This window comes from Centroberyx gerrardi, chromosome 22, assembly GCF_048128805.1.
Source record: "Centroberyx gerrardi isolate f3 chromosome 22, fCenGer3.hap1.cur.20231027, whole genome shotgun sequence".
Lineage (NCBI taxonomy): Eukaryota > Metazoa > Chordata > Actinopteri > Beryciformes > Berycidae > Centroberyx > Centroberyx gerrardi.
Window position 1 is genome coordinate 8,824,772 of NC_136018.1, and position 15,210 is coordinate 8,839,981.

Genomic DNA, 15,210 nt, shown 5'->3' on the forward strand with positions numbered 1-15,210 from the left:
AGACAGCTTAGTGGAGGTCAGGCCTGTGAAGGGGAAGGGGGCAGAGTGGGACGGGGAGCTCTGCTGGCGGCCGTCAGCCCGGTGAAGGCGGGCTGTGTTGTCCGTGTGGAGAGTAATGAACGCTGCGGCAGCCTCAGAATACATCATGTAACGCACGGGGCTGTCACAGGAGAAATGGCGTAGGAGGTGGAGACCGTGAGTGAACACTTGGTGCTTGGCCTTAGAGCGTGCCACCTAGAGAGAGAGTGAGGGAGAGAGAGAGAGAGAGAGATGGCAAGAGAGAGAGTATATAGTGTGTAAGACCTCTGAGCGTACGTACACACAGCAGGTCAGCCTTCTATTAATAAAAGACACACACTACCTTGTCCGTAACCTGCTTCATTTCACGGTCGAGCAACTTCCGCTTTCCGAGTGTCTTTCCAGTTGATTTCCCCCTCTCTTGAGACAGCAGCCCCAGGGCCGGGCTGGGAGAGAGAGCTGCTGCTGCTCTCTCCCCGTCACTCTCACTCTCCTCATCCCTCTGCTGCGAGGCAGGAGACAACATCACCACCAGCTTCTACTCCACTCTCCTCTGCTTCATCCACTGACCTTCTGCTCCTCGTTTTTTAATTAAATTCTCTTTTTGCTGGTGGTTATGTTGCACTTGCTTGTGCATGACACTCTAGACAAAACAAAAACAAATAAATAACAAACAAACAAAAACAAGTTGGAAAGTATGTGAATGCATGGTGGTGCTGTTTTAATGTTATTTTCCTGTATGCTTAGCAAGTAGTTAACACCATAGCTTATCCCATTTGGTGATACATGCAGTGATGAAGTGGTTAATTAAAAAGTGGGTAAACTATGACATCCAGTTAGTGATCATATGTCAAACAACCACCAATGGCCTATAAACAAAAAAAATCAGTTGCATTTTTAGAAAACTATTCATTGTTTTTTTTTCTCCTTAAAAGATCTATTTTCATGTAACAAGATGTATTCTGAATTTATGCTATAAAGGTTGATGTTAGCCTAAAAAGGTGGGCAAACTATATTCTGGGTTTACCTTCCATTACATCCCTGGATACGTAAAGTCTGCAGTCAAGGTCGTGTCAAGTTTTCAAACTTTCATTAGTCGTTCGCTGACTTGATGTAGGCTAAAAACAGGCTAATCAAAACAGAAAATACTCCACTGACCGTCCGTGATCATGGCGAGTCTACACTAAATTTGTAAATGGATTTGCAACGTAGTTTCCTGTCCCATGTTGGCTGAAATTAAATTCAATCTTTAGCTGTCTAGATTCCAGACATCGGAAGAGAACTCAGTCTTCGTTGCCAGGCAACGGGTCGCTGCTCGACAACTGGCGGCCAGAGCCATATAGAGAGATGGATCTCTCTATATGGCTCTGCTGGCGGCAGGTCAGACTAGTTTGTAGCAAACTGAAGTGTTTTTTTTGTTTGTTTATCTTTTCGTAAATCTTTGAAGTTTGCTACTTTTTTTTCCCCCAACGACAAAAAAAGATAATACCCGAGAAAGAAAGAATACCCGAGACATCTACCGTTTATATAGTTTTTTTTTTCTTCTTAAGTCTTATTTAAATTCAAAACAAGGTTTTACAATATCATCTTTGTTTTTCTTGAAAACTGATTTTCAGCACTGTCGCACTTTTGTTGAACATGGTAGAAAATGTGGATCAGTGCATGTGGGACACTTTCCTATGCAACAGAGTTATCCCCTGCAAATATATATAAAGACGATCTTTTAAGGTTATAGAGGGGGTGGTTTATAGTCTTAATAATTGACAAGTAACATTTCCATTATTAACAGTAGACTCAATTTAAGTTTGCCATACTAGAGCACTTGTATCCATGTTATGGACTTAGGAGTCATAAGTCACCAATTACAGAAAAAAATGTCATTGTCATTAAAGTAAAACACAACCACAGATATGCTCAGTTTATTGTATAAAAATTGAACTAGATAAATACAAATATTTTATAGTAATCAAAAGGTATTCATATTTACATCACACCCAGACTTATTTACAAGTTTAGTTTGCTGCCCTTATTCAAAATAGAGAATCTTTGGTATTTAGTAACATTCTTTTGATTGCAATGTTAATATGTATTTTTCTAGCTATGCATCAAAAATGTGTTTTGTGTGATATGAGTGAACAATGTGGCATCAAAAGTAGAAGAAAAACATAAATATTTTACATATACATATATATTGACTGTGAAGAAAATTGATCTTTATGCTCATCTACAGTTTAAACATTTAGTACATTTTCAATCAACACAAAAGCATAGTCTGAACACAGTCATATCAGATACACTATTTCAGAAGGCTTCATTCATCATACTCTCCAGCTTCTCCTCTTCTGCAGAACTGGGCACGGTGAAACTCTTTGTGAAATACTGCATCTCTATTGTTCCTGACTCATGTGCCAGTGCTATTCCTGAATATGTGTTTTGTTGTCCTGAGTCTCCAAAGACAGCCATAGCTGTCACCCTGAGAAGAGGAAAGACAATGTACAATGCATTATGTATTACTACATAATAATCTAGCGCTATTTATACATTTACTGCAGTTTCTTTAGACAAAAACACACATCCATCATTCTGTCTGTCTGGGGTTACCTGTCAGCACTCATCCTTTCAGTAATGACAGGCTCCGAGTCATTTTTCAGCAGGTCCCATATGTGGAGGTTAGAGGCTGCGTCCAGTACACAGAAGACTGCAGGCCTGGTCTGGGCCCACTGCAGACAGACCACCGGCTCTCCAGCCGTGCTGCTCTTCCACTCCGCCACGGGCTGCTCATGACTGACTGCATGCAGCCTGATGCTGCCGTCCCCACAACCCACCTGGCACACGGGCAAAACAAGATGTCACACAGTGCATATACACACGTTTGAAGCTGTGTAATTATCTACTCTGGAATGGACAACAATTACAACTCAATGTAGGATGAAAGCAGCTTCTGGGCCTCTGAGCACAACATTAAATGCCTGCCAGCTCCATAAGTGCTGTTTAGAAGCTGTCCCTGTCCTTCTGAGGATCGCACAAACATCCTTTTAGTGTTAAACAGCTGCACTCTCACCAAGAACAACTTCTGCCTGAAGGGTGAGAAGTGGATTGAGCTGACATCAACGGGTCGGACTCCACCCTCCTGAAACCTGTAGAACTTTGGCGGAGCCTTCAAGCCGTGACTGGTTCCATGATTGACCAGACCCTACGACAAAAATCACATTGGTACAGCGAGACAAAATCAGACAGTAAACAATTGTGGGACAGTTTGGCGCATACTTTGCTGAAAATTTTAAGAGGATTAATGTGAAAAAAAAAAAACATACTATGAGAGGCAAGAACATGCTCACCATATTAGTGCCAATAAAGAAATGATTGGAGTCAGTTGGTAGGAATTTAAGCAGGAGTGTTTGTGATGGGCCTGTTTTCATTGCATCTCGTGGGGATATCCTGAAGGGCAGAGAGAGAGAGCAAAAGAGAGGGAGGGAACGCCCATCCCAGAGGTCAGAGGTCACGACCTTCCCAGCCAAAAACAAACAGTGCAACGGTGGAATACGACACTGCATCACATTCACACTGTACATATACGACCGCAGATACACTGCCATCAAACGGAGAGGTGACAACAACAACAGCGCCCACGACATAACAAACAAGATCGTATGACCCGCACAGAGCAGCTGTGTTCCACTGGGCAAAGACTTTGTGGGTATTTTTGGCCCGCTGGCTGGCAGTGTCGAATGATCACTACAAAACTATCAATCCATCTCACCTCTCAGCAGTGAGGAGGGAGGAACTGTGAAGCAACTTCACTTTGCCCCCAGGCCTGAGCCCTGCAAGATGGGAGAGAGAGAGAGAGGGAGAGAGAGAGAGAGAGAGAGAGAGAGAGAGAGAGAGAGGGGGAGAGAGAGAGAGAGAGAGAGAGAGAGAGAGAGAGAGAGAGAGAGAGAGAGAGAGAGAGAGAGGTTGAAGTTGGTACTGCATGTGTGAGAAGGACAAATACGTTCATGGAAAAAGAAGGAGCGCATTCAAATGTGACTGACTCACCCAAGTCTGTTTGGGAGCCTGCATCGTTGGCTTTAGGGAGTTCCACCACCACCTAGAGGGAAAGATAGGAAGTCACGCTGGTCCATCGTGGCATAACTTTGGAGCTTGCATTAAAAAAAACAATAAATGTCTAGCATCTACTGTGAGTTTCCCAACCTACCCAGAGATTTAAAATGCCATTTTCATCCAGAGAAGCCAACTGGAATGACAATCCTGATGATTCTGGGTTTTTGAAACAGAATAACACTTAGAATAGAAAGCCAACTCTAAACAAAAGAAACATAGCACATGGCAGTGTATATGGCACAACCATATACACTACCAGTCAAACGTTTGGACACACATGATTGAATGCACTATGTTTTTCATTATCTTAAAACCATTTTGATCTAAAGGCTTATGCTTAAATGCTTGAAATGTGTTTCTTAGACAAATATAAATAGTGAAGTTGATGCCTATGTATGAATTTCTTTCCAAAGCCTTTGCCTTTCCATCAAGGCAAAGGGCGGCTACTTTAAAGAATCTGAAATATAACAGTTTTGATTTGTTTAACACTTTTTTAGTCACTGCATAATTCCATTTGTGTTAATTCATAGTTTCGATGTCTTTACTATTATACTAAAATGTGGAAAATTGTAAAAAATAAAGAAAAATGTGGTGTGTCCATACTTTTGACTGGTAGTGTAGTGTCACTGATATTAATGAGGGTAATATTTTCTGTTCTTCCTTTACCTTCCTCAGATGCCAACAGCGGGACCTCTGGCCTCTGTCCCCCTGCTCTAGTGGAGGGAACCACTTCCACAGAGCTCACCGAGGACGAATGACCCGAGCCGGCCAGCACGGCGTCTGTGATGACAGGGTGACAGACGAGAGGGTATCAGCACACCGTGAATCATCAACACTCTTACGTAAGAAAACAGACCTCTGAACTTTCAGTGAGAGAAACACAGGCGCGGGGTGGGGGCACAACAGTCACGAACGGCAGACTCATCTAAGTCACGATGTTTGCTGCTGGTCGACCTCTGCCATTCATTTTCTGCGAGGGTTGCAGTGCAGACAGCAGAACACACAACAGCACAGAATAACAAGTGCAAGACTGGGATGCTTTATATAATCCAAATAAACAGCGTCTGTCAGTACCATTGCACCGACGTTCAACAATCATACAGGGAGAAATCCATCAGAGAAGAGGCAGAGAGACCAATTTCTCCACCAACAGTAGACTCAATAGACCAGAATGCAATGGAGCCACAACATGTTTTGAGTAAGGGGTGCGACTCTTTGTTTTTTTCTCGAATGGGAAAACCCTCGCTCCGCTGTCATATCGCTATTGCTCTCTTCACAATTCACGTCCCTTATCTGGGGGTTATCAAAAGTCATTCTAATAAATCAATTGATAATCCGGTTGTTAGGCACACCGTGAGAGTATGGTTCTCAGTTCAGAAAACACTTTGGTTTCCATGGTTTTTCTCTCTCAAGTCCTATTCTATCCAATCACCTCTTCCAACCTTCTTTACTTGATTCTGCTTTTCAAGAATGGCACAGAAGGAGTATTGAGCGCTTTAAAGATCTCTTTATTGATAACAGTTTTGCATCATTTGAACCACTTTCTGAAAAGTTCAACCTACCAAATACCCATTTTTTCAGGTATCTGCAAACCAGACACTTTCTCCACTCTCAGATATGAAATTTCCCTGGGGCACCTGATACGAACACCGCTGATGCATTTCTTAGTTTACAACCGTCACGCAAAGGTTTAATATCCGTTATCTATGACAAGCTGGCAGGTGTAAGACATGCCCCTCTCAACAAAATTCAAACTGCCTGGGAGCAGGATTTAAACCTTTCACTGTCGAACGATGTATGGGATTCAATCTTCGAGCTGGTTAATTCAACATCCCTCTGTGCCCGTCACTGTCTGCTACAATTTAAGGTCGTGCATAGGGCCCGTATGGCCAAAGCCAAATTATCTCGTATTTACCCAGATGTGGATCCCTGCTGTGACAAATGTAGGAGAGGTGAGGCTTCCCTTATCCACATGTTCTGGACGTGTCCCAGCCTCGAAAAATACTGGAGGGACGTTTTCCAAACCTTATCCCTAATCCTCAATTTCGACCTAGAACCCAACCCTCTGGTCGCCCTTTTTGGCACCACTGGAGAGGACGATGTACGCCTGACCCGCACTCTGTCCTTCGCCTCTCTTTTGGCCAGATGTGCAATATTACTACGATAGAGGGATGCCGCCCCGCCCACCCACGCTCAGTGGCTGAGGGACGTTATGTCCTGTCTAAATCTCGAAAAGATCCGCTACTCAGTTTGTAACTCCAACAAAAAGTTCCAAAAGGTGTGGGGACCTTTCCTGAAATACTTTCAAAACCTCCAGTCAAACTAAGGACCTATTCCCTCACTCGCTTTTTGTCTTTTGTCTCTCTGCTGATTCCTGTCAGTAATACAATCTGTATAAGTTTATCAGTTTCTTGACCCCCCTTCTTTTATTAATTTACTTTAGTTTATTTATTTATTTACTTATTTTCCTTTCTTTCTTTTCTAAATATAAAACCCGACTTCCAGCACCTTCCTGTATTACTCCAGGGACGAAGTACCCTTTTATATATGGAATTCCGGCTTGTAGATGGGGTTAGGGGGGGTGAGGGGTGATTGGGACAAGACTGCACGATGTGCTCCTCTATCATGGATGTTTTCTGCAAAGTCGACATTTCTGATGTGCTCTTTAAACTTGACATATCTGTTGTACACTTTACAAACTTCCTGTGTATATTTTGTTTACTTGTGTAAAATTCAATAAAAATATTCTTGAGAAGAAAAAAAAAGTAATTCTGGGAAACATACGAAATCACTTAAATAGAAGTAGACGAGGCAGGTTGAGGGAAAGTGGGTTCACTTGATCACAAAATAACTCTGGAATGTATTAAGCATCACAGATTGATGATATTTAACAGTGTGACAGAATATGCAAGGGTGGATTTTTCCTTTAAGTAAGGTATTTTTCCTCCTAATGTGCTGGTAGAAGGTGAAAAGATTCACATAAAACAGTGGAGAATGAGAAATTTGGAGTGAGATTGTTATATTTTTTGCATGTCTTATCTCTACGTTTCAAACAGTGACACGTGGACAGGACTCCATGAAACAAAATGAATTGAATTCAGATGATCACGACCGTCTGTGACTTACCGGTGGAGAAGGTGGGGTGTCGGAAGGTCCACTCGTCATCCCCTATCTTCAGGCAGTAGTGGTTACCAGCGTGCTCCCTCAGGTCCCACAGCACCACAGAGCCCACCGACGTGCCTGCAAACACCAGTATGGCCTTGCCAGGGCTGAAGCAGCAACACCGCACCTGGAGCACAGAGCGTTACGATTATTATCGCTTGTGTATAGAAGTGGACTGTGGGGTGATTTCGGTTCTGCTGCCGTTTGCTGCTGGTTTGCTCCTGGGCCAATTCCAGGATCAGTTTCAGTGGGTGTTGCATTTTTAGAACGTCTCTTTTTTGGATATTTATATCATGATATATGGAGAATTACTGCAGTTAATTTACATTTTTTGGGGGCAGGCTGAGAAATAAGGCAAGATGATGAATTTTCATTGTATTTAATTTTTTCTCGCAGTGGAGGCACTTCCTAGGGGCCACTACAGCTAAATAAATGTAAAGGAAACACATTATTATTATTTTTATGGTAAAATCAAAGTTATGCTCACTTACACCTGAACAAAATGTAGATCTCTGGTCAATACAGTTTACTGGTAATACGGTTTCCAGAGCCTTATGAGCAAAAACCTGAGATGTGGAAGTAAAATACTAGTACATGTGCAAATAAATACTAGGCTTGCTCATGTCAGGTTTTGATGTCTCAGTGCCATCCTGAAAGCAAGTTTCAACATTATATAACATTAGATATTGTTTATTGTTATTCATCACAAAATTGGACCCAATTTGCTGAAACCGAACCACAAACTGAAAAAGATTACCTCAGACTCATAGACGAGGATCTTCTGGGGTCGGGAAGGCTCCCAGATGTTCCAGATGCAGATGATGGTGCAGCTGTCGAGGCGCACGGCGCTGGGCTTGGCTGTAGGGCTGTGGACCGACATCATGGTGTGTCTCTGGACCTGGGAGAAGTGCACCAGGCTGACGTGGCGACCTGCGATCAAGAATCAAAATCGATTGTCCCAAAGGAAGAGCTGCCCAGATACTGTAACAACTCTAGATCATGGTACGATTTCATGGTTTTCTCCGCACTGTTTTTATTGTATTGTACAGAAAAGGCAGCAGGGTGGTGTAGTGAGTAGGGAAACTGCCTTTCAACCAGAGGACCCGGCTTCAAGCCCCCGTGTCGACAAGCATCTCAAGAATGAGACAATGAAGCCCCACAAGCTCAGCGTGGTGAGAAGAGAATTTCACTAACAATCTCTGCCTGTGATTGAGCTTGTCTCAGATGATGGGACAGAAATAATAGGTAATTTTGTGAGTTGACTCATAGGAACCACAAGACTTATTCTCACCACAGAAGACCATAGCAGTGAATGCGTGTGTTGATGTCACTATGCTACTATATTTTGAACAACAATAACTAATGTCCTGGTGAAACAATAAGGTACAGATCATATCATGTACTTGCAACTGCATGGTTTTCATTTGGGGTCCACGCTGTGCTGCTGCTTCCCTCTATACTCTCTTTCCTGTTTCTATTCGTTATAAACTGCTACGGACAACTAATAAAATACTTGTGGGAATAGGGTGGACTGGGGCTAGGATTACTGTTGAAACAATAGGAATATCAATGGTTGTGATGTGTACCATAAAGAAAAGGCAACTTAGTGTTGATCTGTAAACTGCCATCGCTGAAGGACAGCGTGTCTGTTTGAGTCCTTAGCTTCCTGAGTGATTTTCTCTCAGCTCGGTCCTCTTCCAACAGCACAACCATCACCTGGATACAGACACAACACACAACAGGACTCAGTATTGGCAACAGGTCTCAAAGGGAGCTCAAAAGATCTGTAACTGTAAAAAAATAAATACCTGTGAGGCTGAGTGTAAAAACGTCGCCAGACGTTGTGAATCGATGTTCATTTCACTTATGCTTTTATCTCGTGCCTCTTGAGAAAGGTTTGGATCTGTCACAACGTGGGAAACACCATTAATGAACTGTACATGTAGACAAAAGAGTTGAGAATCACCTTGGTGTTTCCTCACCCCCACAGGCTCCACTGCTCTCTGCAGGATGCTGCGTCCACTTCTCACACACCTCTATCTCCTCTGTCTGGATGTCCCGGTCTGTATTGTCCTCATTACACTGAACGTACGCCTGACAAGGAAGAATTCCTCACGTGTTATTTAGACACGGAATAAGCCTTTTTTTTTTTTTTTTTTTTACTGAGAAAAATTGTTGCATCATGGAATATTTTTCTTTTCTCTTTGATAAACTGAATGCAGGTATCTGTGTAAATGAAGGGAAACGAACACTGACCTGTTTGGTGTTTGCAGTTCCAAAGCTTTTGATGTACATGTCATATTCATTGACAGGTGGCAGATCCAGAAGGGAGAATGTCATTGAGAAATCCAGATCAATTAAGCGAAGCAGCTCCGTACTGCGTTTCCTGCAGTCACAAAAAAGATGCACCAACAGTTTCATGTACTCTACAAAGCTCTTGTAGAAGCACTGACTAACTAACACAACTTTGAAAAAAACATTACAAAAGCGCCCCAAACCAGATACAATTTTGCCAATATTACTATAATACAACATTACTAACAATATTAGCCAATATTGTTCCATGTGTATCCAATCATATTAGGAGATTTTATTCCCTGTTTAACATGAACACCTTCTGCTCAATCTAACATACTTCTGTTTGTTGGCAACTTTCTTGCTGACTTCACGCTGCTTTGCGGCCACAAAGTCGATAAACTTCCCGCGCTGAGAACCTCTACTCTTTCGTTCTCTCTCGTTCTTGTCAGACCCTGTCGACAGAATAGTGAGAGAAACTTGAATAAATTGTAAAATGTGCAAACGTCAAATGCCCCAGTTAAAAGAAAATAACTCTCAGCGGACAGTATAGAAGTCAGAAACGTACCTCTGGACCATTTAGGCCTGTCTTCCTCCTCTGTGCTGGTGCTTCGTCTGGTCTGAGCTGTTCCCACTCGCTCGTTCTCCTCGTCCATGGCTCTCTGAATCGCCTTGATCTCCTCTCTCCTTCGAGCGGTGAGCTCCTGCCGCTCTTCTCTCACCTCTGGGTGCTGCGGCTCCTTCTCATCCTCACCTTCACCGGCACTCTCATCCATCTCCTCGAAATCCTCCTCGTAATCCTTTGAAGAGAGAAATCCCACTCATTCCTCATTCAATACAAGACTAAGATGCTGTGAACATAAAATTTGCATCTTATAGGAATAAACATGAATGTACTTATTGCTAAAAACAAGGTTCCTCATGACAAATCAGATACTCACCACTTTCTTGAAAAATGAATCCATTTAGAGCATGCAAAAGTAAAATTAAACAAATAAAATATAAATGTCAAAACGAACAATTTAAACATAATGAGAAATTATGAAAAACCCCATTACTTACTAGAATTAGGTACTAACTATGTAGCCTATTTCACAATCGGAAGCCAGTATTATTTTACCTCAAAATCATCTTCATAATCCTGATCACCATAATCCTGGTCTTCAGCCAAATCTTCATCGTTGGCAACCTGCAGATGTGATATATATACATATATATGTAAATATGCAATATATATACTGTATGTTGATATATATTGAAGTAAATACATGAACATTGATGAATCGCATCCGTTTCATACAGCTCTGACCAGCCCTAGCGGACTGGTCTCGATAATATATTCCATTTTACATAAGGCCTCCTGTAAGCCCCTATCCATTGACAGACTGTGGAAGGCGGACCTCTCCTCAGATAGCTCCAACCCAAATTGGAAACTAGTCTGGCAGAACATGCAACTATCTTCCAGGAACCCCAACCATCAAGTTATTCATTTTAATTTCATACACAGAACATACTTCACTCCCCGCACATTGCATAAAATGAAAGCTTTACCATCACCAAACTGCACCCTATGCACTCATTTTTTCATATGGCATGGGAGTGCCCAAGGGTTGCGGAGTTCTGGAAGAGGGTTTCAGAGATGCTATCAAGCATATTGTCCAAAACAATTCCGTATTTGCCAGAAGTCCTGTTACTTACTGACAGCTCCAACTTAGAACTCTGTGTTAAGCAGAGACGTCTCTGGCTAGCTGGCCTTACAGCTGCCAAGCGACTAGTAGCTTGTAGATGGAAAGCTCCTCATTCTGTCAATATACAAAGATGGCTTCTTGACTTCTTAGACGTAGCAAGCATGGAACACTGGGCTGCCAACATGCACCAGGCAAAAACAGAAAATATTTCACACTGGAAACAAGCGATTACTAGAATAAAATCCTTAATATAACTGTTCTCCGTGTCCATAGGGTCCAGGGTGGGTGGGGTGGGAGGGAGCCAAAGGGAGGGATATGCTCTTATTTCTTCTGTTTTGTTTTGTTTTTGGTTACTTGGACATTTGTGATTATATCTACCTACTCTATTTGTGATTTATCAACTTGTAACCCCACCCCTATATAATCATGTTTAAATACCAATAAAAAACTGAAACACAAACACAAAAACACAAAAAAAAAAAAGAACATTGATGAATCGGAAAACATGCCTTGCTTGAAGATAGTAAAGACTAAAAGTGGAAGAACAGACTGTGCACAGCATGCAGTACATACAGTAGAAGAAGTCATCACCACTTCCCCAAGGTCCCCAATCAGAAAATGTAGATATTTTTAGTTGAAAGTGGCCTTGCTAGGAGCAGCCATGATCTGAAATTTGAAGATCTGAAATTTGAAGATCTGAAATTTGAAGATCTGAAATTTGAGATGTGAAATTTGACGACTGCTTTCATGGTGGCAGAGGAAAGAGTACACTTAAAGGAAAAATCCATCCCGGAATACTCTTGCACTGTTAGATATAATCAATCTGTGATGTTCAATCCATTCCAGGAGTTATTTTGTGATGAAGTGTTGTTTACTTTTTTGGTGCTGGGAGCTTCTACCTTTTCTTCTCTGTTAAAACTGTTTTTGATCCAGGAGCTGTAGAAAGTTTTTTTTGGATGTGCGCACTTTTTTCTACTTTTATTTCAGTTAGTGATTTCCTGCGTTTCCCAGAATGACTTTTGACAAGCCTCAGAGAGGGATGTGAACCTGTTGCTTTCAATCAAAGGTGGGAGTATGGGCGTATTTACATAGCTGGTAAAAATTACTGCAATCACACTCCATTGTAGCTGCACTGGAAATATTTCAACATGATGCCATGTCATCTATGTTTGGCCAGTTATCCACGGGAATGATAAATACACAAAATGGGCCCAGAAATGCAAGGTACATCACCAATAGCTGATTTTTATTTTTTTTACAGTGTTTAAGTGTTTTGGGTGGATTTTTCCTTTAAGTGGCAGAGCAGGTTCATGAAAACGAGCATCTTACAGGCTCTTCTGTGTCTCCTACATCTTTCACACTAGCTGTCAAGGGCTCAGATAGCATCACTACTTCCTGGATCACAAAAGAAGAGACACACAGTAGAACAAATTCATAAAATCCATCAGAGAACCATCAACAGAAAGGTTATGGAACGCTCTTGTCAAGATTATAAAGGCAGGTAATACCAACCTTTGTTTCTGCAGTCTTAGTCTTATGACTATGACTTCGGTCAGAGGCTGGTTTCTTGGTGCCGGTCCTGTCTCTGTGGTTCCTCTCTGGGTCTTCCTCCTCCCGCTGCCTTCTCTCCCTGTGTTTATCCTCTGCTCGCTCTCTGTCACCGCGCTGATGACCGTCTGACCCCTTCCAGTCTCTCTGCTCCCTGGAGTCACTGTCATGCCTCCGCTTTTCATCCTGGAGAGCACAAAGATCCCCCACAAGACGGCTAAGAAGATGGATTTTTCACACCAAAAAAAATTGGACTATCTTCAGACCCAACCAGGCTGTCCCACACAAATTTACAAGATTAGGGGTTTTCTCAACAGGTTTTCTTGCAGCACACTGATCTTGAAAACTTGTCAACTATTACTGGATGTAAAATACTGTTGTTGTGTGCATCTACCCTCTGTGGTATACAGGGTTCAATTGTCAATCTAGAAATTCCAGACATTAATTTCTTCATTTGATTTGAAGATTTTGGTGTTCAGTATGATTTGTGCTGATAGTCCCCCCTACTAACTACTAACATATCTCTCTAAAAATACAGATTATTCTTGACAGCAAAAAATATCAGAATATGTGAGATGACAGGGGTCTAAAGCCATAGAAAATGTGTAATCGTATGTATATCAGGACAGTACAACATTTTTCCATACTTTTCCAAACTTTTGTGCAGTTTCCAAATTTATCAAGACCTGGAAATGACCACAATATTTTTCCACACATTTATATTTCCAGACCTGTGTAGGAACCTTGGGTATAGTAGGATTTATCGTGAATAGAGCCAAAGTGTTTTGTATCTTAATGTGTAATCTCTCTTGTTTCAAATACACAACAGAGATAAACAGTTGACATTACTGAAGATGCTTACATGTTGCTCTCTCTCTTTGTGCCTCCTTTCTCTCTCCTCTTTGTCCTTTCTACGTTCTTCTTTGTACCCTGAAATCAGAACAATAGAAATATTGCCGTCCAATATTTAAGTATAACCTGTGAGTATGGCAAGCTAGGTGAACACACTGCTGTAACTTTACCTCTTTCCTCCCTTTGTTCTGAATGCTTTCTGTCCGCGTGCCTCTCTCGTCTCTCTCTGTCACTCCTTTTGTCTTGGAATTCATCTCTGTGCCGTTCGCTTTCTTTCAGGTGCTCTCTCTCCCGGTGCCTGTCTCTCTCTCTCTCTCTCTGCTCTCTGTCCTGCTTTTGTGCCCGGTCTCTTCCTCCTTCCCCGCTGTCCTCGTGTCTCCTCCTCTCCCTCTCACTCCTGTGCTCTCTGTCCCTTTCTTCTCTCCTCCTCTCCCTGTCTCTCTCTTCCCTCCTTTTGTCCCTGTCCCTCTCGTCGCGCCTTTCTCCCTCTCTTATCCTCTCTTTCTCCTTATCTCTGTTTCTTTCCTTGTCCCTCTCCCTCTCCCGGTTCTCTCTTTCCTCTCTATCCCGCCTCCGCTCCCTATTCTCTCTGTGCTCATCACTGTACTTGTTTGTTTCTCCTACTCTGTCTCTTTCTCTTCTCCTCTCTCTGTCTCTCTCGTCCTTATCCTCTCTCCTGTCCCTTGAGCCCTCTTTCCTTCGGTCTAGATATCTGTCTTTTTCTGCGTCTTGCGGTTTTCCTCTCTCCCTCGTGCTGTCCCGCTCCCTGTGCTTGTCTCTGTCTGGTCTGGACTCCTTGTCTGGGTCTCTGTGGCGTCTCTCTGCAGACTCTCTGCCCCTGTGTTTCCTCTCAGTCTCATCTCGCCTCCTGGCATAATCATCCCCCTGTCCTCCATCCTAAAAAAGAAAAAAGAAACACATTGGTATCATTGGTATATAATTTTGAATATTAGTATTTTCTGTAATAAATAAATACAGCTCCATCCAGCAACTTTTGCACTGCTTTAATTTTCTTTGTCATGCCAAACTCGTAGAAACTTACCCTGATGTGTCTTCTTAGGTCTTCTGGTTTCCAAGTGTCTTCCTTGGATATTTTCTGAATAAATAGATCCCCATTCATTTATTATCCATTTCAGTGTACTAGCAAGGCTACCATAGATATTTCATTATGACAATAAGACAAACAAGCAAATGCAAATTAGCAAGATAACGTTGATTTACTAAGCTAATGTCAGGTAACACACGAGACATGATGCTTTCTAGTTAAAATAACAGTCAGTGTATTTCCCAGCTTTAGCCCACATGCGCTAAAAACAGAGATAATGTATTACCTTGTCACTATGCATGTTCGCATCGACGCTTTTTTCACTAAAACGTTTCAGTAATCGATCAAAATAAGCTTATAGTTTTGTGTTGACGCCGCCATGATGATAGACTTCCAGTGCGCAAGCGCAGTTGGTCGAAACCAAGGAAAACGCGTCACATCAGCTTGACAACAGCCTTATTAAACAGTAACAGAGCAATCGCTGGAATCAACAGCCGATCA

The 15,210-nt window shown here is 42.2% G+C and overlaps 1 protein-coding gene across 2 annotated transcripts; it reads right to left on the bottom strand.

Moving 5' to 3' along the window:
• Positions 1 to 1,993: 1,993 nt before the first annotated feature.
• On the bottom strand, positions 1,994 to 15,106 carry dync2i1 (dynein 2 intermediate chain 1). Of its 2 annotated transcripts, XM_078291381.1 has the most exons (23): positions 14,996 to 15,106; positions 14,707 to 14,760; positions 13,835 to 14,561; positions 13,675 to 13,742; positions 12,777 to 12,998; positions 12,594 to 12,659; positions 10,697 to 10,765; positions 10,145 to 10,376; positions 9,917 to 10,031; positions 9,538 to 9,667; positions 9,264 to 9,375; positions 9,090 to 9,184; positions 8,868 to 8,997; positions 8,039 to 8,211; positions 7,246 to 7,408; positions 4,786 to 4,899; positions 4,214 to 4,275; positions 4,054 to 4,105; positions 3,779 to 3,839; positions 3,357 to 3,456; positions 3,080 to 3,211; positions 2,620 to 2,843; positions 1,994 to 2,491 (listed from the first exon to the last, which is right to left on the bottom strand). In XM_078291381.1, the coding sequence occupies exons 1-23, from the start codon at positions 15,008 to 15,010 to the stop codon at positions 2,320 to 2,322; spliced, it is 3,288 nt and encodes a 1,095-aa protein (XP_078147507.1). In that variant the 5' UTR covers positions 15,011 to 15,106; the 3' UTR covers positions 1,994 to 2,319. The 2 variants fall into 2 exon arrangements, with proteins under 2 accessions (XP_078147507.1, XP_078147506.1); XM_078291380.1 differs by lacking the exon at positions 14,996 to 15,106 and having other exon boundaries at positions 14,707 to 14,784.
• Between the last annotated feature and the right edge of the window lie 104 nt (positions 15,107 to 15,210).

Excerpts from the sequence above, each read along its gene's own strand:
- dync2i1 (XM_078291380.1), bottom strand. The coding sequence starts at position 14,784 with ATGAATGGGGATCTATTTATTCAGAAAATATCCAAGGAAGACACTTGG. Across the intron at positions 10,032-10,144 it reads CAGGCCTAAATGGTCCAGAG|GGTCTGACAAGAACGAGAGA; the intron begins GTACGTTTCTGA and ends TTCTGTCGACAG. Across the intron at positions 9,668-9,916 it reads AAAGTTGCCAACAAACAGAA|GAAACGCAGTACGGAGCTGC; the intron begins GTATGTTAGATT and ends TTGTGACTGCAG.